The following is a 27,146-nucleotide window of genomic DNA, read 5'->3' on the forward strand; positions in this document are numbered from 1 at the left end:
AATCAAGCAAATTGAAAATGCGCGAGCCCATTGGCTCGAGCTCCAAGCTCCGCCCGGGAGCTGGCCGGCGCGTGACATCCAAGGAAACCGGAGTTAAGGAAACACAAACTGACCTAACGGCCGGTGCTGCGCGTGCTGCCGTGTCTCGTCTCGTGTCGTCTCAGGAGGATATTTGGGAAGCTCACCTGGCTGTCGCAGATGGAGACCAGACAACAAGGTGAGTCCGTGTCGCTTCATGCTGAAGAAACGCGCTCATTTCTCAGGCAGAAGTTAAAAACGGGCGCTGCGTTACTTTGCTGTTTGCTGTTGATCTGATAATGAGGCTGCACACGTCACTGTGTGAGACAGAAGCAGAGGAGAGAAAAGAAAAAGTAAACTGCGGGGACAATTTGGGGCGATAATTTATTGCTTGATTTGGCACGTGCTCTGAAATTACAGCCAGATATTTAAACTGGCACGTGTCATTCCTTCAGTTCAGTGTGTCTACTACATTTACAAACGTGCCATTCACGCGCTGCTTTCTTGGCTCTTTCTGAGGACATTTCTGATGCCGTCAGGGTCCAATAAACAAATATCCAGACATGAAGCCTGAACAGGGGGCCAGTGTGCTGCAGGTTTGTGTTGCTGTTTATTCAAGACATCATGGAAACTGACCGGTTTCCTGTCTCAGTGATGTCTAATGCATGAGTTTTCAGGTATTTTATTTTATTACAAGATCAAAAAAGCACACATTTTCTATTGATTTGCTTTGATTTTCGTTCCCAGGAGGTCAACTGTTTCACATATACAAAAACAAACAACATTTAACAAACCAACAAAACTAGGGATGCACATTAATATCAGCACGTATCAACAGATAATGAAATATTGGCCTCAGCCCAAAATGAACATTTAAGCAGATATGACAGGCTGATAAGATGATCTTTTAATTATGCAACATAATTAGTTGAAATTAGGGTTTAACGGTATGATAATTGACTCAGGAAATATCATGGTATACAGTATAACAAAATTCATTTTATTATCAGCAGCAGCAAAAGTTTTTTATTTGGTGCATGAGATGCCTTATATTAATTGAAGAACCATATAACCATGTTTAAAAATTTTGTAGTATGTGTATAAACTCTGACAAGCAGTGGAGAAGAACAGCAGATGTGATGCGCAAGTGAGATTCTCCATCCGATTGCATATTTTATCCCTACTGTAATATGATAACCATTAATTTTAAATGAAATTGTGGTTCGTTATAGTCGCTCTGATGCCAGCATAGAAATAGAAATAGAAAATTTAAGATATTTTTGTCCTTTTGCTTTATCTGGCTGTGAAGGACGTGAAGTCTCTTATGTTGTTGGATTTTATTTGACCATTAATAGATAATGTGATAATTTTGATGTTTTGAGGCTGACAGTCTGCACTGCATATTATTCTGATGTGTAAACTGAAATATTTTCAATTTGATGATGCTTAATTTATATTCAGAGCAGATTTCACCTGCAGATGTTTGGTACAGGTGGTATTTTAACTTTTCTTTCAAGCATGTTGCTGTTAAATTCTTTAAAAAGTGGATAGACTTTTTTTTTGTGGTGCCTTTCACAAGTACTCTCGCTTTCTTTCAAAACCATGGGAAAAAGGCAAGGAACAACTTGGCACGAACTTTAAAATATATAAATTTTATTTATATATTTAAATTATTTTACAGAATTACTATAATTATTAAGCACCTTTTTTCAGGTAATTCCCTTATTCATTTTTTTTCCCTTCGTTTTTTTTTGATTGCCAGGTAATTTCTTGTACATCTTACTTTTTCTTTTTTTTTTTCTTTTTTGCCATTTTTGTATAATTTCTTTAATTGCTCCTTGCTTCTTCCCTTTTTTTTTTTTTTTTTAATTTGCTCCCGTTTTAAAGGGTTGATTCAACCAAGTTTCTCTGAGGGATGGGAATTTGAATGTGAAAAAATGAGACATGAACCTGTCCGGTAGAGCCATGACTCCCACATCCGTGAAGTGGGATAAAGGTGATGTTTGTTTATGCAGGTAGTTAACTGCATTCCTCAGCAAATGTTCACCTGTGGCTAACTGGGTGTCGGCCGGGCTTTGAGTCCAGAGTTGGAGGTCAAAAGGCTCTTTGATGATGATTTGTATTTATAACGAAAATGAATGCTCCCCAAAATACACAAGATGTTTATAATCCACTTATTTAAATTATAGTGCATAAAGCATGGACTGAAATGAGTTTATATACATTATGTAAAGTATTGCTGCTGTTTTTCCGGACTGCAGGTAACTTGGCCTCTAGTTAGCTTCAGTCGATTTTGCAGCCATATGACCATCCCCAGGCCTCTGATTTAACACGACCACATGACCAGCGGGCCGAATGGGAGTCTTGTGACTGAAGGTATTTCACCCCAACAACAGGAAGGGGGGAGAGAAACGGAGGAAAGAGAAAAACGAAGGGGAGTGTTCAAATATATATGAATCAGATTAAAGGCAGGACAGCCTGTTAAATCAGATTTGCCACACGAGTGCGACGTTATTAGAGTTTTTATTATGCTTTTTTTATATCATATTTTGCTCAATGTGGCCGACTGCTATAAATCTTCAAGATATTAGGGAAGAGCTTTGAAAACATGGCAGCACAGGCTAAAGATTTCAGGGAGACACAGGGGACATAATGCCCTCAATATTTAGGTCATGTGTCCCCGCAAATAAAAACATGAAAGTAGCAGAGAACGTTTATTTTGACAAAATTAAAATTTCCATCATAAAATGATGCCAAAAAGAGCTACCTCGGTGATGGAGCCTGTATGTGTATTAACTTTAAGCTTTTGTTTTTTATTATTTTGTTTAGGCTGCTCACGCTCTTTTGGTTACTTGTGTTTCCGGCAGGCGTAAATGGCACCACGTGTGTGTGGTTTCACATTATTTACCTGCTTATTCAGGTGGCACTTTGATATAGAGAGTGATTTGGCTCTGATATTTCCTGTTGGCAGTCACGTCAGTATTACGTTTCATCTTGTTTTGCTTTAGTTATTCCAGTTGAGTCTTTTATTTAAAAAAAAATCTTTCAAAGGGTCACAGTTACGAGCCTCATAGGAGCTTTTTTATGCCTCTGTGCCGGCTATAGCTGAAGCCAGAACCATCGTGTTTTCGGGTCGTCCGCCCATCCATAGATCTGTCCGTGTGGCACATTATTGTAAACCTGATATCTCAAGAACACCTGAGACAATTTCTTCAAATTTAGCACAAACGTCCACTTTGATTCAAGAGTGAAGTGATTAGAAACTGGTGATCAGAGGTCAAAGGTAACTGTGACCTCGCATAACATGTTTTTGACCGTAACTCAAGAGCCTTGGGTGTCCGTTTTGAAACTGTGCTGATGATTGTATAGATTGTCTGTGTGTGTGAAGCATCTTTTTTTTTTTACAGATATGGATGTAAACTGTAAGTGCAACTTGACCGGTCATAAAACCATGTGGCTGTGCATCTAGTCATTGATAGTCGCTATATTTGATGCAAAAAATATCACCAGAATGCAACAAATTAAGTCTTCATGTTCAAAATTCCCTGCAGGAGAATGCCAACCCCCCAGTTTCATATGCACCCCCCCAAAAAAATGTTGAAACAAACATACTACCTCACATTAGCGACGTTTTAAAGATGCTTTTTCTTTAAATCAATCTAATGCAGACTTGAATGATATTGTATGCCACATGTCATGTTTATGTTTTACGCTGAAATCTGTGACCTTTCCTCCTTTGAAACGCAGAAGTTAACCAGAGGAAGTCATTGTTAGTGAAACAACACTGGCCTTATGCCGCTCGGCTTCCTCCTGCAGCGTCCGTGTGTGTGTGTGTGTGTGTGTGTGTGTGTGTGTGTGTGTGTGTGTGTGTGTGTGTGTGTGCTTGTGTGGATGTGTTTGTGTGTGTGCGTGTGTGTGTGTGTGTGGCGTAATGAGACTTCATCAGCAACCAGAGAACTCGGATTGCTCAATAACGTTGGTTATTGTTGCTTAATTGTCACAAAAGATGTCATTGTTATCTTTGTGTGGCACAGATTTGCTCCCCGGCTTTTTAAAATCGCAAAAATCAGCTAAATCCTGTTGAAACAGCTCCGAGAAGTTCACATCTGAGCCACAGAGGGTCAGAAGTCAGACTTCCTGTTCCTGTGCAAATGCAGACTCAGATAATCTGCCTGTAACGAAACAGAACTCACTGTTATCAAGTTACCGACTGGGCCGAGACGGACACTGGAGAGACACAAAATCCATTAACAGTGGTGTGTGTGTGTGTGTGTGTGTGTGTGTGTGTGTGTGTGTGTGTGTGTGTGTGTGTGTGTGTGTGTGTGTGTGTGTACAGTTTATAACCAGTTTTCTTGTCTCCTCTCGCCCTGCTGCCTTGCTCTGCTGCAGAGTTGTACTCTGATGTTCTGAGTGACGCAGTGGTGGACTGGGGCAGCATGGGTCCTGGAGAGGAATGGGTTAACTCAGCCACACACGAGGGAGAGCAGGGTAAGACTCAACTCTCCCAAATGAAAAGTAAAAAAAGACATAAATCCACACTGAATCACAGGCTGGTAAAGTGCTGCTGTACGTCACAGGAAGTGACGTCACAGCACGTGTTCAGCGTGTGACATCAGAAGGAAAAATGACGTCGCCAGGAAAAAAAAAATACTTTTGATTTTGGGTTAAACCAATTAACGTGCCACAAACATATTGGCAGTTGCCTGGTTGTGAATCCAGCCTGGATTTGAGGGTTAATATAAAGTATGAATGGCACAATGGAGACACTGTGTGTACACAAATACATGTAAACAGACAATAAAAGAATGTGAAACAGCATAAAATAAATAAAATAAAATTATCATATTGTAAATGATTCACTAATGACTTCTCCAGGAGCTCAGACTTCCTTAAAACTCACTAACAGCATGATATTCCTGTATTATTTTCATTATTTTTGTCAGTTCAGCTTTAATGTCATTATAAAAGGACTTTCAAAATAAGATGAATCAAGCACTTTCTGTCAACTGAGATCGTCTTCAACTGTGACTTCGCTCAGGTGTGAATCAGAGCACGTTTAACCCCTCTGGCGAGAAGTCGGTTAGAAGGAGCTCACATGGTGACGACTTGGCTCCAGTGGCCCAAAATGGGGAAAACGTGACAGAATGGGGTAAAAGCTCACCATCAGGGGACGATCGGTGGGATCAGACATCAGTGTCCCACTCTGACAACTGGGTCATGTCCACTACCTGGGACATGCAGCTGAACAGCACAGGTGAAGAGGGATGTAGAGTAGAGCCCGTAGACAATCTTCGGTTGAACATTTACTCTCAACATAATTGACCTCTAGAAACCTGTAGCCACTCTATAGATACAGCTGAGGACACTGAGGTCATTGTGTTTTACAGGGTAATTTGGGTTTTCGCAGCCTAGACGAATTAAATGCTACAATTTTTAAATTTTTAAAGGCAGATTCATGTATTTTTTTGGCTCCATTTTTTTCATTTTGACTACTTTTATCCAGTAAATAAGCAGGTGAAAGGGCACTTAGAGTGCAGATCTCCGCCAAGACCAAATGCCTTTGAAATATTAACCAAAGTGAAAAATAATTTGTGTAACCCTCTCCCTAAAATGGACTGGGTTCTCCCTGGGCTCATGCTTCACTTTCCACCAAGCTTCATGAAAGGATTCATTATTTCCCCGACAGGATGTCAGTCTTGGTAGTGCGGATTGGGCTTCAAACCAACATGTACACCATGTTGGGCCTGAATGAAACAAAACAATTAACACACAGTCAACTAAATAAAGAAAAAAGAGACAAATCCAGATTTTGAGATTTTTTTTTAATTTTTAGAAATTTGAGACTTTTTAAAATGTATTTTTTTATATGATTATTTATTTATTGTAATTTTATATTGTTTATATTGTTATATTGTAATTGCATTTTATTATTATAATATTTTTTTAATTTAATTTTAGAGGCTTTTTTTGTGTGGTAAACATTTTTTGTGTTTTGGAGGAGACTTATGACCTCAGTATCTGAAATCCTGGCTTTTCTGTATAAATGTCCTAGACCTAAACATGTTAGCTGCTACAGGAAGTTGACACATAAGCAAGTTTTGAAGCAATGTGACAAACTCAATCAAGAATAATTAAAAAGAGAATAAAAGCACAAGATGATATTTAACAAACTGACAAAGTTGCCTGTTCACATTGCTTTTAAATGTTGCCTGTGTGTAACGTGACCTGAACATGCTTGTTGATACTCCCTCCCCCAGAGTTCAGTATACAGAGCTCGGGATCTGAGCTCACTCTGTACCTGATTTTATGCAGTGAACCTTGACTGGGATCATTAACTTATTTCAGCATTCTTCACATTCCTGACTCTTGGCAGCGCTGCAGCAGTTTATCAAAGTAAAATGCGAGGGCTAATCTTTCGAAACTGTATTTATGTTACATGAGACTCTCACAAACAGTTCTTATAAACATCTCTCAGACCAGAACCACAAGAAGTGAGCTGGACTTTGAAGCAAATTTGACTTATTGGCCAAATCGTGTAACCAAAACTTCCAGGTTCATCACATGATGCAATTGAGCCCAAAAACATTTTTTCCCATAGACTTAGACTGGAAAAAAAAGTAGTTGAGTTTTTGTTTTTGAGCACATCAACTCATGCTAAATGACTAATTTCATTTTTGACATTTGATTCATCTGGTCTGATAAAACTTTGAAAGTCTAAAAGATGAGAATTCACTATTTTTTCATTAAAATAAATTTTAAACATTTTTTTCTGTACACTAATAAAAAAAATAGACATTTACCACATTTATTTCAACACATTCCTTTTTTTTCAACGTTTGTGAAATAGGTTTTGCTATGGGGGCATGTTGATTAATTCAACACATCTATTAAATGTCAAATTGACCCATTAAATATGAATTTACATCTTAAAAATACATTTTAAATTTTATTTACAATTTTTACAACAGGAAACCTGAAAAAGGAGAGAAAATTTTGCTAAATTTAGCTCCAATATGGTTATGAAATAGCAGTTGGAGTAAAAAACCTAACAGTGTTGATGGTTATTGTTGTGTTGTGGATTTGTGAGTTATTAGCATGTTCATCTCTGACGTGCATTTCATGTCTGCGCTTTACTGAAACTGCCTTCCTCCAATTAATAGTGAATTCACACCGGTAGAAAATATTTAAGATAGTGCTCTTCCTTGCATTTTTAAGATCTTCTCGTGTGTGTGTGAATGTGCTCTGAGTTCCCGCTGCACTTTAACAGACTTGAAAGGATTTCATCTTAGCCACAGGGGGTCTAAAAATCTGATTGTCCTGCTGCTGCGTGTTGTATGCAGAAATAGCTCCCTGCTATAGAAAGGCCTTGTACTGGTGTGTAGTGCTGCAAGCTACACTTGTGTGAAATGTGCATGTGTTTGCTGCATGTGGTGCTGAGCCGCTGTTATAGCACCTGTCAGTATGTCTTTTTTGTCACTAACCTTTTCCTCACCTGTCTTATAATGCTGCCTCATCAAGAGAGAGGGCACCTCACGGCAGGTACAGTACTCCTTCAAGTACATTTTATGTGCAAAATGTGCAAAAGACGAACATATCGGCATAATAACCTGCATGTATTTGCATTTCTCTGGTTGTGTGTACACTGTCGTCCTGCTGTTGCCTGGTGCTGCTTGGTACCTGTCTGTCCTGATTTGCCCTTCTCAGATATTCTGCAAAAAATGCAAGACCACAGAGCCTGTAATCACAGATTGAGGAAAGAAAGGAAGTCCTAAAAGCTGGAAATGAGTTAGCATTTCAGCATCTCCAGTTCCCTTGTCAATGGTTTTTTTGAATGGGTTTTATTTAGATGCAATAAGGTAAGAAAATCTCCTAAAGACTGTTTTCTGAATCTATCAAAGGTATTTTCTATATAAAACTGTCCACAGTCTTTATTTCCTCTGGGAGTATTTTGTACATACTGTGCCTATTATTTTAGAAACTGTTTTAATGGGAATATACATTCAAAGCAAAAAACACAATTTGTTTAATTTTGTCTCCACTGAAATCCAATATTGCAACTTTTAAAGTCAATCTGCTCTCAGAAACAGCATCTTGTTTGTTTGTGTGTGTGAGGCAGTCTGTAGTGTCCATCAGCAAGATAATCCTCATCACTTAATCCAGATTAGAGCTCTGCAGCCGGTCGCCACAGATTACATAACTGTCAGACAGAGACAGACAGACAGATACTGTGTGTGTGGACTCAGACGTCACACAAACAACAAAAGGCAAAAAGGGCACATGCATTTTTTCTGAAATATCTTTAGTAGATCTAACTCGGAGAAACAAAACAGCGAAGGTGTGACGCATCCTCAGAGGAATTCCTCTGAAGATCTTTGAGATTAAATTTAAAGTTGAAACAGTTAAAGCAGGTGTAGGCAGACATCTGGAAAAGACAAAAAAGGCTAAATTTGACAGTACCGATCCTCCTGCAGCTCTCCTCTCTCTGAAGCAGAGAACACACTGTAATTTGAACAATTTAAACATTAACGACATAAACGTGAACTCAGAAATAATGACAAATGAATGTGTTTGATTCCAGGAGCAGATGCATATTTTTGATTAAATGATGGGAACCAGAATATTTTAAAAACACATCAGACAAAATATATATATATATTTTTCAATTACTGTGGATATTAATGTTAGCTCAATTTTAGTGGAATCAGTTAAAGATTTGAACTTTTTTGTTATGTTTTGCCTTTATTAGACAGACAAAGCGTGACAGGGGAGAGAGAGGGGATGACACAGCAAAGAGCTGCAGGTTTGAGTCAAATCTGCGGCTGAAACGGCGAGAATATAGCTTTAGCTAATTCATTTCATTCACAGATCTCTATTTCTCGTTTGTCTGTCTGTGTGTGCTCGTAACTGTTTCACAGGTCACACCGAGGTGTGAATGATCATTTCAGCATCCTTATGTGTTTTTGTATGTCATTCAGGTTTCCTCGACTCTGAGCCGTTGAGAGAAGCTGACGAAGATTTGGCGTCAGAGGTGAACTTAAACAACCCCAGCATGACGGAGGAGGAGAGAGAGGAGATCCAGCAAGAATTAATTAAAGTATGTACACACACTCTCAATCACACACTCGGAGGAAGAGTTGATGGTGTGAAAACAAGTCAAGTCAATTTTATTTATAGAGTCCTTTATCACAAAACATGGTTTTCCTCAGAGGGCTTTACAGTGTACGACATCCCTCTGCCCTTAGACCCTCACATCACTCAAGGAAAAACTCCCGAAAAAGAAACCTCAGGAAGTGATCCCTCTTCCAGGACGGACAGACGTGCGATAGATGTCGTAAATAACAAATGAAAGAAAATCGTGGCAAAAAGGAAAGAGAAAGAGAGAGGGAAGGAGAGGGGGAGAGAGGCACAGAAATAATAGAAACAGATGCATGTCATATTACAATAACGATAGGTGAGAAATTATTAATTGCACTCTATGATGATGCTGAGGGTGATGATAAGAGTCTCATGCATGGTCACAGCAAGATCACAGCATTTGCACAACCAGGACCAGACCACGATCAGGGTGAGCGGGGGGCACAGTCTCAGCACAGCCACAGCACGAGCACAACCAAAGGCAGGGTCACAGCATCAGCACAGCTATCACCACGGTCAGGCACAGCCAAGGTTACGGCCAGGATCCGGGAAAACTATAAGTTAAAACAGTTAAGTATCTCTTCGTCTTTTTGTGTTTGTCCAGCTGGAGGAGGAGATCAGCACGTTGAAGCAGGTTCTGTCGTCCAAAGAGAGGCAACATGCAGAGCTTAAACAGAAGCTGGGCATGACTTCTCTGAACGAACTCAGGAACAACCTCAGCAGAGGCTGGCACGACATGCAGACGTCCACAGCGTAAGTACAACGGATACTTCTCAAATTTCAACCGTTTTTGTATCAGAACTTTGTTGGCAGTACGTGTAGATGACCTGTAGCAAACTCCCTCCGTCTAACCAGTGCCTAGATATCCCTCCTCCCTCTGGCAAAATTCTGCTGAATGATACAAAATTCTGTATTTCAACATCTTCACATCGCCCGCTGCCACCACCACGAACACAAAAAGTATAGACGTGGACCAAGAGACTTATCCAGTCCCTCCTTCTCTGAAACTCAGACTAAATCCGATCAAACTGTACAACTAGGCAGCGCTGTTTGATCGGAAACAAGATTAGGTTACTGCATTAGTTATTTGTCATTTAAAATGTTTCCAGAAGCGTATTTTAGGACCGTTTTAGCTTTGCAATATGGAAGTGGGCCCCATACAGTCAAACAAAAACTGAGATCAAACTGTAAAACTTCAAATAAAAACCAAGATTTTGTCACCACATTGTATATTTCTCACTTCAAACGTTTTACTGTTTTAACTGTAATACGAGATTGTTTCTTGCCAGCCAGCCGCTGTTGTTTAAAACGGAAAGGGACGCATCACGTCACCTACCAGTGAGTGTGGTGCATTTTGTAGTTGTTTTCTACCTCTTGAGCAAAAGTGTCCCTTTTCTCTGGTTATGTAGCACCAATTTTAAAAGTATTTGAGTCTGTCCACTGCAGAGACAGACTCCTTTTATCAAAAGGCCGTGTTTCCAGCAGTGAAATACTTCTTTAATGTGTATGTTTCTGTGAAACAGCTAAAAGAGAAAGAAAGAGTCTGCAGGTTCGACTGAGGAGCTGAGGAGTGTGAGTTTTTGTTCACGGCACATGACAGAATGGCTTTTCTGTTTGCAGTCAACACGAATGCCCTTTACAGGACACAAAGAGCATGTGGTTCTGTTTTTGAACTCCAAACTGAGTGTCTGTTATAAACGCAGATATCAGAAACCCAATTAAAAACCCATAATCCTCTGCTCGAAGCTGCACAGCATGTGCTTGTTATCCTTGCTGCCCTCACTGTAACAGACGTCGTAAACCTGATTAAAAACGCATCAAATCGCTACACAATGCTAGAGGCGATCATTGACCCCATGGAACAATTAGGTGAACATGTCCGGATGATTTTTACTGTATCATCAGCAGTGAAAAACATCAAGTTTTTCCCCAAAACAGGATATTTTGAGGGTTTTTTTTTTTAGTTTGCAGAGAAATAATTTCTTCATTAGACCGTCTTACCGTAGACACCAAGAGACAGAGGAGAGCAAGGCGATCGTCTCCAGAGGCCGCGCTTCTTATCCAGTTACACTTCAACCTGAAGATCACTTTCCACACATCGCCGGTCTCATCTATAATGAACCAGTGTGGCCACAGGAGTGTAAAATCCCAGAGAAGCTCAGTGGATGTGAAGTTGTAATCTATGATGCCAGTGTCAACAAAAAAAGGTTGTGTCAAGTCAAGGGAGTTTGATTTATATAGCCCAGTATCACAAATTAATATTTGCCTCAGCGGGCTTTACAATCCAGAGTACAACATCCTCTGACCTGTTTTACCCTCAAATGGGATATTTTTAAGCCCCCCCTCAAATAAACCCCTTTAATGGTTGGTCAGACCAGTTTAATAAAATGACCATGTAGACAATCCATATGAGGAAGCTTTAACACACTTTTTTTCCAGACAATATTTAATTTAATATAATTTTATTTATTTGCACCATTAAAAACAGTAACAGAAAAAAAGGTGCCGGACAGGTTAGAAACCCAAATGTGTTATAGAAACACCTCAATGAAGGTAATATTATAAATGAAAAGTAATGCATTAAATTAAAATACTTTGATGCAAGCAATAAACAATGGGGTCAGCAATAAACAACAGAAACATCAAGACAAATTATGAGTGTGTGTGTGCATGTGTGAGGTTATGTGTGTGTGGACATATACGCATAATTAGTCTGTAGGTTACAATATACCAATCAGCTGTATTAATATTTTTTAATTATATAAATTGTAATTAATGTAATTTTTTAGAGTGATCAGGAGAAGGAGCGTAATGTTGATCCGTAGTTTGCTCAGATAAACAGTAAAAAGCCTGTTTCTTTATTGGGCAGTTCAATGTTGGTGTGCAGTAAGTGTGAAGGAAATGTGTTTGTGGTGGGAAAAAAAGGGTGAAAAGCCAGGCTGTTAAAAATTAAACCACTCAGTGCAATACTTTAAGTGATTATTTAAACAATGATTAAGCATTTTAAATTGAGGTGGCTTTTATCGCGTGATTAGGATGGTGATTAGTACAAAGTGATACAATTGGTGTGGCTTATGAGTCTCATTTGCCACCAGGAGGCAATCGAAGAGTTTTAACTTCACTTTTGGGAAGCTGCCATCCATTATTGTTATACATCTTTATTAAAAAGTCTACGTCACACACACACATTCAGTGTGTGTGCAGTGTGTGTGTCCAATCATCCACCCGAAAGAAAACTTTGTATATTTATATTAACTTGTTTGACCTCATCATTGGCATTTGTGCACATTTCTATGAAATACTGCATTAAGTTCAGCTTGTGTAGGAAATAGTAATGACATACTTTAAATGCACCTTTTATGTGTCTTAGCTATAAGAAGACATCAGAGACGCTGTCCACGGCAGGACAGAAGACCTCAGCTGCTTTCAGCACACTGGGCAGCGCCATCACCAGGAAGCTCGGGGATATGAGGTACACAATGATGTCATATCTTCATTATTTAGGAAAAAAATATGTGTTGACTGATAATATATCATGCAAAGAGTGTGGACACAATTCACCCTGTCTGTTGACAATTTAGTCCTCTGTGTCCCTGTGAAGGGGGGCAAATGTGTCTTTTGCAGCTGTGATTGTATTTCACTCATCATAAAGCTCCATCATCAACACATTTGCATATCAAAACCTGTCATAACTCAACGCACCCATTCACAACTGATGCATTTCCACATTAATCTAAGTCACAGACGTGTTTTATTTGTCCCTCTTTCCGAGTTTTTGCTCTCTCCAGCTCAGGGGGAAATTGAGATTATGTAATTCCACATTAAGCTGCTTTCTGTGCGAGCTGAAGGGCCAGAGGCAAAGTCTGTCCTCCTCAGTCACTTTCTTCCTCTAGTTCTGTGTCTGTGCCTCTCTGTCGCTCTGCGCCGCTCTGTTTGAGACACCCAAAGACAACATAAGTGTGTGAGCCGGCCTGCGTTGTTGTGTGAAACAAATACAGCGTTTGTGTGTTGTGACAAGAGAGAGCTGGAGAATTTGGGTCTGTGTGACTTCATGCATGTGCAGGAAGAAAGCACAAGGAAAGCTGTTTAAGGTCAGTGAACAAAGCAGGCGGCAACACGTCAACACGCAGTATATGTCGAGCAGAAAGAGGTCAGAAGACTATTAAAGTGTAGTAAATTTAAATACAGCTCATTTGGGTGAGTACACATTTACACTTAGAGGCTTTTTTGACTTTCTCTGTTAATTCATCACAAGGCATAACAGAAAAAAGGGATTAAAAACACCATAATTCAGACTGTAATGTGTTGACAGTGGCACATACTGTAAGGACAGGTGGAGTATTGTTAGGTGTGTGTCCTCTGCAGCTTACTGTGTGTTTTTGGAGTATAAAGTTCAGAACAGAAACAGTGCATTATCTTTATTCCAGCGTGGTTGGTCTCGAGTTTCTGTTCCCTCGGAGGTATGTTAGTGTGGTTTATGGTGTGCAGAGGTTTTGGTTTGTACACACATTAAGCATGTTTTTATTTATTTAACCACTTTTTTTTATTTTGCTGTGGATGTTTGAAGTGTGTTCTTGCATGTTGTCCTTATCACATAATTGCTCATCCTCAAACAGATTTTTAAACCGAAGTTTAATTCTCAATAAATACAGCATATCATTATTCGTGTATATATCTATATTTATCTAAATCTAAATGCTTGTAATTTTTGTTCAGTGAGAAATCAGATTTTAGGACAAAATAATGCTTTGCACATCTATTGCAGAACAGGTAAATAGGAGAGGGATGAGTAAGACATTGTTTGCACACAAACGTTTGCACGCTGTCTAACTTGCAAAAAATTACATATTTACTGTGATGTTTTGGTAAGTTGACCTTCATCTGGTTAAAAAAACATGATGAAGGTGTAGTTACTAAATGTTGACTCTTTATTTTTATATCTGCTGTGTTTGTGTATTTTCACGTAGATATTTGGTTTGTGTGCAAAATGTTTGGAAGCCATTGACTCTTACTGATTTGAGGCCTTTCTTTAAGTGAGGGTAGATAATGTTGGGTACACACACTACAGGATTATTAATACGATTTTGGGCCTGATTCCCCTCCACAATTGTTGGCAAAGCCCTAATCTTTTTTTGATGGGTTTAAAGATCATCTTGCTAGATTTTTTTTTATATGCGGTATGTTAAGAGTGTTACTTTTACATAAGCTCGTGAGTTCATCCAGCCCGCACTGCAAATATTAAAGATGTTAACGATTTTTGATAAAATATATCCCATCATGAGGCGGGAACCTTGAGGATTGCCTGCAGTGCTACTGGTCGCAGAGGGTTTCGTCCCCTCCTGCAAGCATTTTAATATGAACAGTCCATGTTTACACCTTACTTTTCCCATATTTTGTTATTTTTTCTTTGGCATTTTTTGTAAAAGTAGTTCAAGTACCAACAGCTAGTTCTCCCTGCCTGTCATCCATCATGTTTATTCACTCTACAGTCACGTTTGATGGTGTGATATTTCCAGTTTTAAGATTCTGGACTCAAATCATTGCTCTCCTTGTATAGAAACCAAACTGTTAAATTTACCTTTTCATGCCATCACTTTTCATAGACATTGGCCACAAGGTGCTTTAAAAAGGCATTTACAACAGAAAAAGAAAGAAATGCTTAGAAAGTGTGTGTGGTCTCACATTTTCAACATCGGTTAAGATTTGAAAAATCTCTTTGTGTGTTTCAGGCTTAAGTTTGTGGGTTTTTTGTGTGTTCATGATGTTTAACTGTAGTAGAACATTTTTTATTTTGTTTGCATATCATGTGTACAAGTGAGATGAAGTTTTGTGTAATACAGTCTAGTTCCCCAGGTGTCACGCTTATGTACACTTCCCCTCACAGATATCAGTTGGCAGTTTACTGTCATAGTGAAAATGTTTTATACAAACATCCGTTTTCTACTGAAGTGAAGAAGCGTGACTGTCTGTGCCTGTTTGTGAAAGTATCCTAAAAAATGTTTTCCATTTTCCTCCATGCTTCCCAAGGTCCAACTCTATAGGGTAAGAATTACACCACCGATTATGTCACATTATGACATATTTGCACTGCATGGTCAAATCATCTCGACTTGCTCTTGTTTTAGTTTCTCATTAGAAAAGTTGTGGATAGTGTCTAGTAATATTTTGGTACCACTGATTGATCAGAGAACCGTCACTAGGGCGCCACACGACATCCTGCAAAAACACACCATTTTTCTACCATCAGTAGCAACCACTCTTTTTTTTCATTACTAAACCAGATTTTAAATAAGTCAGCCTGTAAAACTATGATGTAAGCCTGATAATTTGATAGCAGTGATGCCTCCGTTTGGTTGTCCGTGTTGCGTTGAAGATGGTAGTTTCACGCGGTGAACAGCTGAGCACCTCGTACCCAAAGTGAGTAAAGTCGAGTCCAATAAAGTGGCGCTGCCGTGCAGCGTGCAGCGTAAACGAGGCAGTGGTTGTTCTTCATTAACTCATTCGATCTCAGTGAGATCAGCTGGTGACGGGTCGGTACAGCGAGGACAGTCAGCTGAGTCTGTTGGAGTAAAAGCTGCCGTCGTGCTGAACTGCAGCACTCAGTTACGTCTCAGCTCAGATTCAGATATAATTGATTTTTAAACCAAAACAATTTGTCTTAATGAATCGTGTCAACAGGTTGTCATGAACTTTTTCAGTCCAGTAGCATCAAAGTGCTAAAACTGAGCCGGTACAGCAGAGATCCACATCTTACTTTTCTTTAGGGGCCAATTTTGGGGCCAGTTGCAACAGCCCTTTACATGTTTCTGCGATTTAACGACATTTCTCAGATTTTAGGACATTTCATGGATTTTAGGACATTTCTTGGATTTTAGGATGTTTCTTGGATTTCTGGACATTCCTATTATTTTAGGATGTGTCTAGATTTTAGGACATTAAGGGCTTAGCTAGGGCCTCTGTGGGAGGGTGCTGGTGAACCTCCATTATCACATTTTTGATAAGCAAGCTCTATTTTGAAGCTTTTGTATGCACTCTGGCCCCTTATGTATACTAAAAGTACAAAAACATTTCCCAGTGTGAATCACTTTATTTTTATAGTGAATTTGAAAATGGTTGGGGGACCACAAGGCACCTTATTGGGCACCAGATTTGTCCCACTGGTCATAACTTTAGATGAGTATCACTGCAGTAACGAGACTGTTGTAGGCTGTTTTTTTTAAATCTTTGAGTTGAAATGATTATTGAGCCCTTTATGATATCATACCATTGATGTAACATCATTTTGTCTGAGTCGATATTGAGCTGTTACTCAATTTCTCTTCCAGTAGAAGAATCGGCTTCCCTGAAAAACTTGTGCATATCTTTCACATTTACTGGTTCTCGTATAGACTGACTAATGAGCACAGTGTCAAAGGAAACGCATAAAAACACAGATTTTTCCAGCTAACTCAGGCTTTGCATGTGTGTGTGTGTGTGTGTTTAAGTGTGTAAATCTGTGCTAATCATTAACTCCTCTCTCACCACGCTCTCTGGGGACAGCTACTCTATCAGACACTCTATGAGCATGCCCACCATGAGGTAACCTCTACGCTTTCTTGCTTTTGTGTGTGTGAGAAACTTTTTTTGGTGTGTTTCATGTATCGCTTCCACATTTATTTGGTGATACTAAGAAACCTGGAAAAAAACATTAGTGATGTTTTCACATGCTCACCTGCTTACACCCCATATTGTCTTTTTCAGTGCCCTTTGCTACCTTTAAGCACATTATGCCAGTAAATATTGTTATTTTTCACAGTTAGGTTGAATAGTCTACTCTGATCGGTCATTTATGGTGTTTTGTTGTTTCTGAATAACTGGCAGATACTATGGATGCAGGTCCTAGATGCTTAGTGGAAGCAATAAAATCATTATTAAATCAGTATTTTGTGTCAAATTATTGATTTCTTTAGTTAGATTTCCTCACTGTAAGCCTCATTGTAATAAGTGAGAGGATGATTAAATAATTTATCACCTTGTCAGGGTTCGTTTTGCAATAATGACCTGCTTGCTGTGAATTATCCCGGGGTGTTTATCCCAAATAATAAGATCAAAAACTATTGTTATAATACTGTTATTTTAGCAGAAAAAAATTAATTTGCCTGCACAGTTGTTTCAGAAAGTAGACAAGCAAATTGTTTTCTTTGTTCAGTTTTTCTAAAATAATAAAGTAAAATGTCTTTTCGTCACAGAAACTCTCCGAGCTTCAAGTCTTTTGAAGAGAAAGTGGAGACGACAGTGTCCACCATCAAGGTAACGTGCTCGCTGTGGCCTCATTTTTCACTGTAATAAAATGAATAAATAAATATATCCTGCACCTCTGTAGAAACAACACAATCATTGCTAGAAGCAGGAAGAACTAAAATTTGGCCTTTTTATGACACACTTATGATGCCATAAATCATTAAAAAAAATGTACGTCAAATTTCTTTGATCGTTTTGAATTTACCCACTAGTGTTGGTATAAGTTTCAATTCATTATCACATGACGGCTTCCCAGATGTGCCACAGACCAGAGAATTTAACGATTAGGGTATCTGGTTTGTGCAAACTGTTTATTTTTAGCAACATTTTAAATGAGACATGTAGAATAAGGTGATTTTGGTAAAGTATCACTATTTTTGATTTGGTTACATTACCTTGCAGAAGCGTTTGTCACATATGATGTATTCCTTGACTGTTGGAAATTTGAAAATCTGATCATTTCAGTTTTTACAGCTTCTGGCTATGATGAATGATGTAACTTTTCAAAAAGAAAACATGTCTTTCAAACTCAGCGGTGGGTTGTGGGTTACATAAAGATAAAGATAGACCAAAACACAGTATGTCAGCTTTTAAATCGTCTCACTGAAGAAGCATAGCTGCTGCTTTGGCTACACCTAGAGGGGAGCCTTATAAATGAAATGAAATATTTCAAAGCATGAAAATGTCATGCAGGGTATATTTTTTATTATGTCTACTATCAAAGAAACAAGCTTGTTAAATAATACACAGTAACTGCAGGTCGATAATTGACTATTTGCTGTTCCTGGTGACAGAAATATTGACATTAACACTACTTATAGCATGTAAGTGATGCACATTTGTAGAGGTTAGCTGTGGAGGCCACACACAGGAGCAGGTCAGGCTGCTGCCTCTTAACATTATAAATGTCAGTGGAGCAGAGCGAACCCAACACTATAATCTGGGTAATTGCCAGCTTACACTCTTGACTCTTGCTGTGAGCCTGTTAGTTATTTATGTTCACACTGATCCTGATGCCGTCTGAGCAGAAGCAGACTTCCTTTGTCTGTACGTCGCAAAGACCACCGTGCAATCCATGAATTATTTTACCACAGATCAAAACACTAAAATGCTGCAGACTTCTCTTCTACTTTAAAGTTTTAATATAATTTCATGAATAACAGGGTTCTTTTGTAGAAAATCAAACACTTCTGAGAGGGGAAAGTATTTTTCAATCTGGACCCAATTTCACGTTTTTGTGTCTTATGTGACTAATGTGAACAGCGGTTTTTGAAATTGGTCCTTTACTGAGCGAGGGGGCTGCAGCCAGCAGCAGCAAAACAGGCTACAGTGTAACCACTTGGGACGTTTATGCAAAGTCAATGTACGTCCACTGGAAGTGCATGTTTTTGTCACTGACGGGCTCAGATTGTTTTACAAATACATTTGACGACATTACAGAAATGATCCCTACAGAGATCGTTTTTTTTTTTTGTTGAAGAGAAAGATCCTTTTTGTTTAACCAGAAACATCCCCAAAATCGCCATCACCAAACCCACCAGACTCCATTTAAATAAACATCAATTTTATCATCCTAAGACACACTACTCAAAGTCGACAGAAACAAAAACATCACAAAAACCATCTTGGTTCATTTTTCCAATGTTTCAACAGTCACCAACTTTGCTTTGGTTGAAATAAACCCTAAAAATTACGGCTTATTTAAATGGAGTCTGGTGGGTTTGGTGAAGTTGATGTCAGGCTGTCTTTGCCGCCATGTGTCTCTTCTGCAGCACAACAACCTTCTGCAACGACATAAAGAGGCACAAAGGAACCATTCAACAATGATAACACATTGTACGATGCATTTTTCTGTCTTTTTCACAGACAAAGGTTGGAGGTACAGGAACAGGAGGCAGCTTTGAGGAAGTCCTTTCCTCCGCAGCAAACGCCAGCTCTCAGGACATGCCCACTAACAACTTGACGGACGACTCCGAGAGGCCGTGTTAGACCTGAGCCAACACCATGAGGTCGGACTTAAACCAGGAACTGCTGTGATGCAGCACTTTATCACATATTTACTCAAAACTCTGACTGAAATGTTACAGAATACTTTTTTTCGATCACGATTGTGATCAAGTCTCCAAACACTTGGATGGGTATTCCTGCAACTCTAAATGCTTAGATTTGGTAGAATTTGGATGTTATTTCTTGTTTGGGCCAAATTTACCCTAAATTTTCTACAGTGGCAGTTGTATATCTTCATTTTGAAAGATCAGGAAAGCTTAAATTAAAAAAAAACACATACCTTTCTCTGATGATCTCGGGACCAAGAGAGAAAGAATCTGTTGACAGACTAGATTACTTCACAAATTTTAACATGAGATTAGAGCTTGTAGATATTTTATTTTTCATTTAGTTGGATTTAACTATAAAGACAACAAGTATCACCTTCCCTCCAGTTACCTCCAAAACCACAGATGGTGATTCAATGGGGTTTAAGGGGAGATGCCTTAATAACACACACAAAAACAGGAGGATGAGCAGATTCCAAACTAGCTCCAGGAGATAGACTGATCCCAAACTGTGTATTTCTTTCCCGTTTTTCTTCTGTCACTTAAGCTGAGCGTCTCGTGGTTTGGCTCGTGTCGACATAAATCACAGCTGGAATTTATCGGTTACTTATTTTGCCATGTAAAAATGTTGCTACAGCAAAACTCCAAAACTTTCATACCAAAAACTTCACTTTTATGTTAATATTAAAATTAGCTGTTTGATAAATATTGACTCTATGTTACACCTTATACTTTTTACTAATACATATAAAATATGTGTATATATAACCAACGTTCATGTGATCGACCCAGAAGTTCTGGGTAAAACAAATATTTGTAAACTTAAAATCTTATAAATGATTTTACACTAAAACACAGGATATGAAGATTTTGTTACGTCACCTGAAAAGATTTTTTTGTAGACTGACTTTTCAAATGCAGCCATTCAGATAAATTTTTGAAAATCGTAGCTGACTGTTACACACATTTTCTGCTGCTGGAGCCCTTTGAATGCTGGATCAAACTTATAGCAAGTGTAACTAGTCTGTTCATTCACACGGAAGGACATTTCTGCTGGTTGAAATCCCCATTTCATCTTTTTAAATATTTTGGCCGGACGAAGATCCAAGTAGGATCGAATCGTCTTGAATAAATTTATGTGGCATGGAGTGAGTTTGCAGACGTTACCTTTCTTCCTACTGTACTTTAATAGCCTTGCACCTATGTGATGTTCATATTGCTACCCTCTTTCAACATGTATAACTAGTCTGAGCATTTACACTTAAGGACCAGCAATTCTGTTGGAAGAAATCAGACACTGTTTATTTGCGATGTTCAGTGAAATACTGACTGGCTGCCGAGAAAGATGGAAGTCACATTAAACTTTTAAAATATGGCCTGTGTGGCCACGACATAACTTTGCCATCAAAGTAATGTTCTGTTTTCAACATATGATCTGTTTTGTGTTTCTCATATTGTCTTGCTGTGGTTTTAGCAATGCCACCGGATCATTTCACACTTTGTCGTCTGTCCAAATGTCTTTTTAAAAAATTAATGTCAACATTTAAGTACTGATGCATCTTATGCAGCAAGAAAAGGTTGCCAGATCTGACCTGTTACCAAAAACTGAGATAATTTAAAATTCATTATAGTACATATATAACATTTGTACAATGTGTTTGGAAAAAAAACGAACAATCCAGCATCAGTTAAAAGACCTCTTCACACCCAAAGACGTAACTGTGACATTCAAATATAATAACATGTTTAACGTTATAAATAACTGCTTTTATGGTTGATGGATTGATATTAAAGATCATTTAAACCAAACCAAATATCACAGATGACTGTTTTTACAATAAACACTGAAAACTGTGACTGAGCCTGTTGAAACTGAGATAAAACAAACCAGAAAAAGCAGTTGTAAATATAGTAATATGCAGCAGAAGTTCTATGCAATGTACTGAAAAGTGATTTATTTAAAAAAACATCTTCATCGGACCACTGTTTTCTCATTCATCAGCAACACTCAATTCCTGACTGCACTGTTTTTACTAACATAACTAACATTTAATGTACATTGTACAGTAAGACTACATCTGAAAATGCATTAACCCTATTTTCTGATGGTTCAGCACCATTGTTCCATTTTTAAGGATAATTCTATCAGGTTATACCTGCAAAATAATATATATCATCTGTCAAAATGTATTTGTAAATGGACTGGAAATATACATTAAAGCTTGCTGTGTGCCAACCCCTGTGTTTGATTGGTTCCTCCTCAAGTGTAATCAGCCAATCAAACACGGGGGTTGGCACATTCCAATTAGCATAAAGAGAGACCTATAAGTATGTTCGTTTGAAAAGAATATAATTCTTTGCAGAACCGATCACTGGTGATGGAAGAGTGGTGCAGGCCCGTTTCATTTCTGTCCGAATATATAACAGATTATGTGTTATGACAGATCCATGATCCCATCCCATGGATCTGTTACAAATCACCTGACTTGCCTTGACGTCATGATAAAGTGGACGGCGAAAAAATGGAAAAGTCAGAAAACTGTCCGACTTGATGGCAGCTTTTTGTCACCCCCGCCTGCTCTCGTCCGCTGTCGAGACGAGGTGCAGTTCAGCTTGAACGTACCTATTAACTCATCCCCAGAAGTTGTAGCAATCTATACAAATCTATACATTTGTCTTTATGCTAATTCGAATGTGCCAACCCCCGTGTTTGATTGGCTCCTCCTAAGGTGTAGTTAGCCAATCAAACACGCGGGATGGCACATTCGAATTAGCATGAAGAGAGAGCTATAAGTGAGTACGGCTGGCCGCGCTTTCCAAGGATAAGCCAAACAAATACAGGGGTTGGCACATTTAAACTAGCATAAACACAGACCTATAACTGATAGGTTGAGCAATTTTTTTTAACCCTTTGAAACCTGGACATGCTGGCCTGATGTCTTTGAAAAACATAATAAGAAGGCAATGAGCACCAATAGAAGAAAAGAAGTAAAAAGAACAATTAGATTGCCTGAAAATTAGCAAATAAATAAAATAAAATCTGCAAAGTTAAAAAAAAAAAAAAATCATTTTAAATATATTATTATGATTATTAGGGCCTGAGCACCGAACAGTGCGAGGACCCTCTTGGAATACAAGAAATTATTATTTTTCTGCCAGATAAATTGCATTTTTGGAGGCTGCCCCAAAAACTCATGAAACTTGGTATGCATGTCCATCCTGAAAAATTCCTTATTTTTGTGGTTTCTGTTTATCTAATCAGATGAAGTTTTTAGTCTGTTCATCTCACTTTAGTCATTTTTATTACAGTAAAATAAAGCAAACACTTTATTTTCCTCATACTGTCTGTGCTTGAACGCCTCTGTCCGAAACACTGTTCTAGCACCAGCCCCCCTCTCAAAAAAGCCCAGTCTGCTCTGATTGGTCAGCTTTTCCAGATCTTTAGTATCTCAGCTTATCTCGAGAACAGTAAATTATTGTAAACAGAGTAATCAAAACAGTCCGAAGCCTGAGGGTTTTGCTTAAATGGATTACTTTTAAACATGTTTGCCTCATAATTTGAAATTTCATTTAATATGAACATCAGACACTGTAACATTTTATTAAAGACAAAAAAATGAAGGGAAGTTGATCCCCTTTAATTCAGGTATTTGTATAGATAAAAAACAGCCCTTTCTTCATGGACATCTAAATGGATTTTGACAAGTTATTGCATTTGTACATTACCTGGCAAATGTTGCATTCCTAGCAAAACACCTTTATTATAGAAAGTGATGCTCTAATCTCCAAAAACAGTGAATTAAACTAATGGGCTAAAATATCTGCATGCACACAGATATCTTTGTGCCATCATCCTCGGTTCTTCTGTAGCAAATTCCTCAGAAATGAGGTGACAGAGGGAACAGATGAAACTCCCGAAATACAGTTTCCCACTGATCCTGTGATGGTTGTGCGTCCGTCTGTACACACACATTTCGGGTCACAGTCAGGGAGTGTGTGAAGTCGTATGTGGCTGTGAAGATAGCGCGTCAGTCGTCTGTGCTGTCCCAGAATTCTTTGCTTCAGGTGATTTATTCATGTGACATTGTCTTTCTTCATTCAAAGAGCCGAGGAGCTGGAGCACGTCAGGGTGGTGGAAACGACCTAAGAGAAAATAAAAAATGTAATTATATACAATGCAAGTAAAGACAACTTATTATTTTGATATACTGTATCATGCTGTATATATTACAGTATATATTATATATATTTTCATACTGGACCAATTTCAAAACTCTTGTTTCCATTAGCCTGAAGTTACCCTGTCAGTGGTGAGATCCAGTGAAGAAGAGAGAAAAGAGAGACGACATGAAGAAGAAAACTTACCGTCAGTGGAGTCAAAGAACTCCTGCAGTCTTCCCGGCGTTCCCTCCAGCTCCTCGTACTCATGAGCCTGCAGGATCATCTCCAGCAGGTCAAACTGTTTCACCAGCCGGGCCTCTGGACTGCTCTGGTTTTCATACTCCTGCAGACAAACGTGTTAAAATGAAGAGCTCTGAGTCGATTAATGATTATTCACGAGTTACAAATAGAAGAGAAATACAAAACTAAAGAGACGTACTTCCCAGAGTCCGTAAATCTCCTGTTTGAGTCCCTCCGGCAGGAGAGCAGATAGATGTCTCATCGCCTCCTGAGAGAAACGTGACGAGAGAAATTAAAAAGGCCCAAAACAGCAATATGTCATTTTTTTGTTTTTTACAAACCATCGTGATGCCACCTGACCAGGTTTAATTTTAGGAAGCGTTCACACACTGCTCACTTGCCTCTTCTCTCCTGTGTTTCTCTGCTTTACTGACGTTGTCCGATGGAGCGATATCTCCCACAATGCACTCTGCCATGTCATGAACCAGAGCCAGCTTTATACATCTAAACTCAGCAAGGGGGAAAAAATTGTGATTTATTCTTTAAGCATCTAGTTGTTAGTATTTAAGTTTTTTTGCAACTAATATTTGGACTGTACCGCACAAGCAAAGTGAAAATCTGACGAGTATTTATGTTTTTCTGAATGTTATGCAAAAGTCCCATTCATTTCAATAGCTGAAGGCTTTAACCCTTTGAAACTTGAGCAAATCAGGTTTATTTCTTGCAAAACGTGGGGACAAAATTAACAAGAAAATTGTTTTTAAAAAGTTACAAGGATATTGCGAATAAGAAGAAGAAGAAGAAGAAAAAAGAAAGGTAAAAAACAAACAAGAACTGACTCAAAAGAGTGCTGAAAATCCTTTTTTTTCCCCTTTGATATAATTTCAAATATATAATATAATCATTATATATGTTGTTTTCTTGACATTTTTCCTTTTCAAAAATATTTTTCACATCTTTTCTGGTCACCTTTACTATTTTCTTGCAATTTATGGGACATTTCTTGCCAAGTTGCTCCCTGCCTTTTTTTCCAATGTTTTTGAAAGAAATCGAACCAATTTGCTCAAGTTTCAAAAGGTTTAACAGCTTGTAAAAGACATCTGAATGCAGCCCAAGAAAACTAATGTTTATCCAGGTCTCAAAGGGTTAAATGAAACCACAGAGGATGGAGTTCAGAGGTCAAACTGGCTTCAGTGGAATTTTAATCTCGTGAAGTTGCGTCCAGGTCGGTCTGTAAACTACCTGTCCTTGTCCACTGTGGGGTCGGTGATGGTCAGTGACATCATGGCCATGCGGTACATGTGGTCTGACACGCTCTCTGGCTTCTTCACGTCCCTGTACACCCAGCCGGTCCGAGGGACCCTCTGCAGGCGGGTGACCACAACACGTCAGCGGCACGTGAGAGTGAGACAGTTAGTCTGTGTGTGTGGATACTGACACTGTAAACTGATTTGTTAGGTTTTGTACTCGTGATCTCAAAGATATGTATTTGAAAACTTTATCATATGTGAAACTTTTAATAAATACTTAATTTCTTTGAACGAACAAGCAGACAGGTAAAACCGCCGTTGTTTAATGAATTAGGTAACATCTGTTTCGATAATACATAAGGTGCTGCTTTTTTTCTAGCTCTTAAGTTGCAAAAAAATTGTTTTAAGGTATATTTATAGTTTTTTTAATTATTATTACTATTAGTTTAATTTCAGCTACATTCAACAGTGAAATTGCTGGTTTCAGTTGAGTTTGTATTAGTTTTGGTATTATTATTATTTCCTACATTTATTATAATGTGTTTTTTTTGTGCTAAAGACAATATTTAAGAAGTTAAAAATAGGAATCACAATACAAAAACAACACGTTGTTATGGTAATTGTCTCTGTGTCATCTAGATATCCTCGTTGAAATTGACTAAATGTATGTTGTTTCATAAATATATATATATATATATATATATATATATATATATATATATATATAATAATACCAACACTAATAAAAAAAACTCAACTAAAACATGCAAATTCACTGTTGAATTTAACTGAAACTAAACAGAAATTGAAATAAAATTATGAACAGAATTAAAGTAATAATAATAATAATAATAATAAACACAGACACTTTTTTCTAAATTTTTCCTTTTTATTTTTTATTTCAGTTAACTGCAATATTTTTTAACATATAATTTCATTTTTTTAATTTATTTTTTTAGTTTAGTATTACCTAATCACAATAACCTTGGTGTATGTGGTGAGTCAAACAGCACAGTCTGAGTGTATTAACACCAGCACACCGCTGCTACCCTGCAAAACAATCCCTTCATAAAGACATAGACTGTAGTTGTTTTTGTAATCAGGACAATGAAACTACTGTTCATGTATTTTGGAAATGCCCCAGTACGGTGACATTTTGGAAAGACTTTATTCGATATGTACAATCTCATATCCTGAATAGCTTTGCTCTTATGTATGTGGATGTATTATTTGGATTCTACAATGTATGCGGCTCTAAAAAGAATGAATACTAATAATTAACCTGCTTATTATTTTAGCTAAATTTCATATCCATAAATATAAATACACTTCTAAAAAGCCATTACTTAAACTGTTTCTATTGGAGTTACAGCAATATTCAGAATCTATTCGGACCTCCTCAAGCCCCAAAGCTGTTAAGACGCTTGACTATTTAAATTTATTTAATTGTATTAACTGAAAAAAAAGTTTTATTGTGTATTGATTTTTGTACCCCTGGGATATTTTCTGTATTATTATAAATTCTTTATACTGTTGAATTTTGTAAACCTGACACACTGAATGCAGTGTATATTGATGAAATTACAATAAATTTTGGTTAAAAAAAAAAACCAAAAACACCAGCAGCAGCAAAGCAGTCTGACAGGAAAAGCTACGCACTGGGTCTTTTAATGTGTTTTGATTCTTATATTCGGTCAGGGACCAGAACCGCAGAAAATTATCCAGAGTTTGGGCGTGAGTCTTACTTTGAGCTGTCCGATAAGTTTCATAAACTGCAGCATTTTGCTCATGCCGGCTGATGTCTCCGTGGTGGTCGCCATTGCTGTCCGTTGCCCCGGAAACAGAATGATGATGTAATGATCCAAAGCAGCCGCTGGGTGGCAGCATAAACAACACAACGAGCCAGAGTGAACACTGATACCTCCACACTACACTTATATCGTCAGTGTGTTTTGTATTATTTTTTATTATTATTGAGGTTTTGTTTTATGCTTAAATGCAAAGTGTC

General features: G+C 38.1%; 2 protein-coding genes across 8 annotated transcripts; one reads left to right on the forward strand and one right to left on the reverse strand.

Moving 5' to 3' along the window:
• Window positions 1-52: 52 nt before the first annotated feature.
• tpd52l1 (tpd52 like 1) lies at window positions 53-25,429 on the forward strand. 7 transcript variants are annotated; one of them, XR_015779240.1, is made up of 13 exons: window positions 53-217; window positions 4,408-4,506; window positions 5,057-5,272; window positions 7,537-7,557; window positions 8,994-9,112; window positions 9,758-9,906; window positions 12,524-12,625; window positions 15,181-15,195; window positions 16,693-16,731; window positions 17,382-17,442; window positions 19,300-19,442; window positions 23,592-23,649; window positions 23,777-25,429. XR_015779240.1 is itself a non-coding variant. In XM_088089858.1 (11 exons), exons 1-11 carry the CDS (start codon window positions 199-201, stop codon window positions 19,420-19,422), a joined length of 963 nt encoding a protein of 320 aa, XP_087945984.1. In that variant the 5' UTR covers window positions 58-198; the 3' UTR covers window positions 19,423-21,723. The 7 variants fall into 7 exon arrangements, 6 of the variants coding, with proteins under 6 accessions (XP_087945985.1, XP_087945984.1, XP_087945986.1 ...); XM_088089858.1 differs by lacking the exons at window positions 23,592-23,649; window positions 23,777-25,429 and having other exon boundaries at window positions 58-217; window positions 19,300-21,723; XM_088089859.1 differs by lacking the exons at window positions 16,693-16,731; window positions 23,592-23,649; window positions 23,777-25,429 and having other exon boundaries at window positions 56-217; window positions 19,300-21,723.
• hddc2 (HD domain containing 2) lies at window positions 23,105-27,041 on the reverse strand. Its single transcript, XM_042503682.2, has 6 exons — window positions 26,884-27,041; window positions 25,131-25,252; window positions 24,290-24,392; window positions 24,088-24,156; window positions 23,853-23,991; window positions 23,105-23,630 (listed from the first exon to the last, which is right to left on the reverse strand). The coding sequence occupies exons 1-6, from the start codon at window positions 26,956-26,958 to the stop codon at window positions 23,473-23,475; spliced, it is 666 nt and encodes a 221-aa protein (XP_042359616.2). The 5' UTR covers window positions 26,959-27,041; the 3' UTR covers window positions 23,105-23,472.
• Window positions 27,042-27,146: the final 105 nt, after the last annotated feature.

The sequence above is a fragment of the Plectropomus leopardus genome, chromosome 16 (assembly GCF_026936395.1).
Source record: "Plectropomus leopardus strain MGB_pleo_1.0 chromosome 16, ASM2693639v1, whole genome shotgun sequence".
Taxonomy (NCBI): Eukaryota; Metazoa; Chordata; class Actinopteri; order Perciformes; family Serranidae; genus Plectropomus; species Plectropomus leopardus.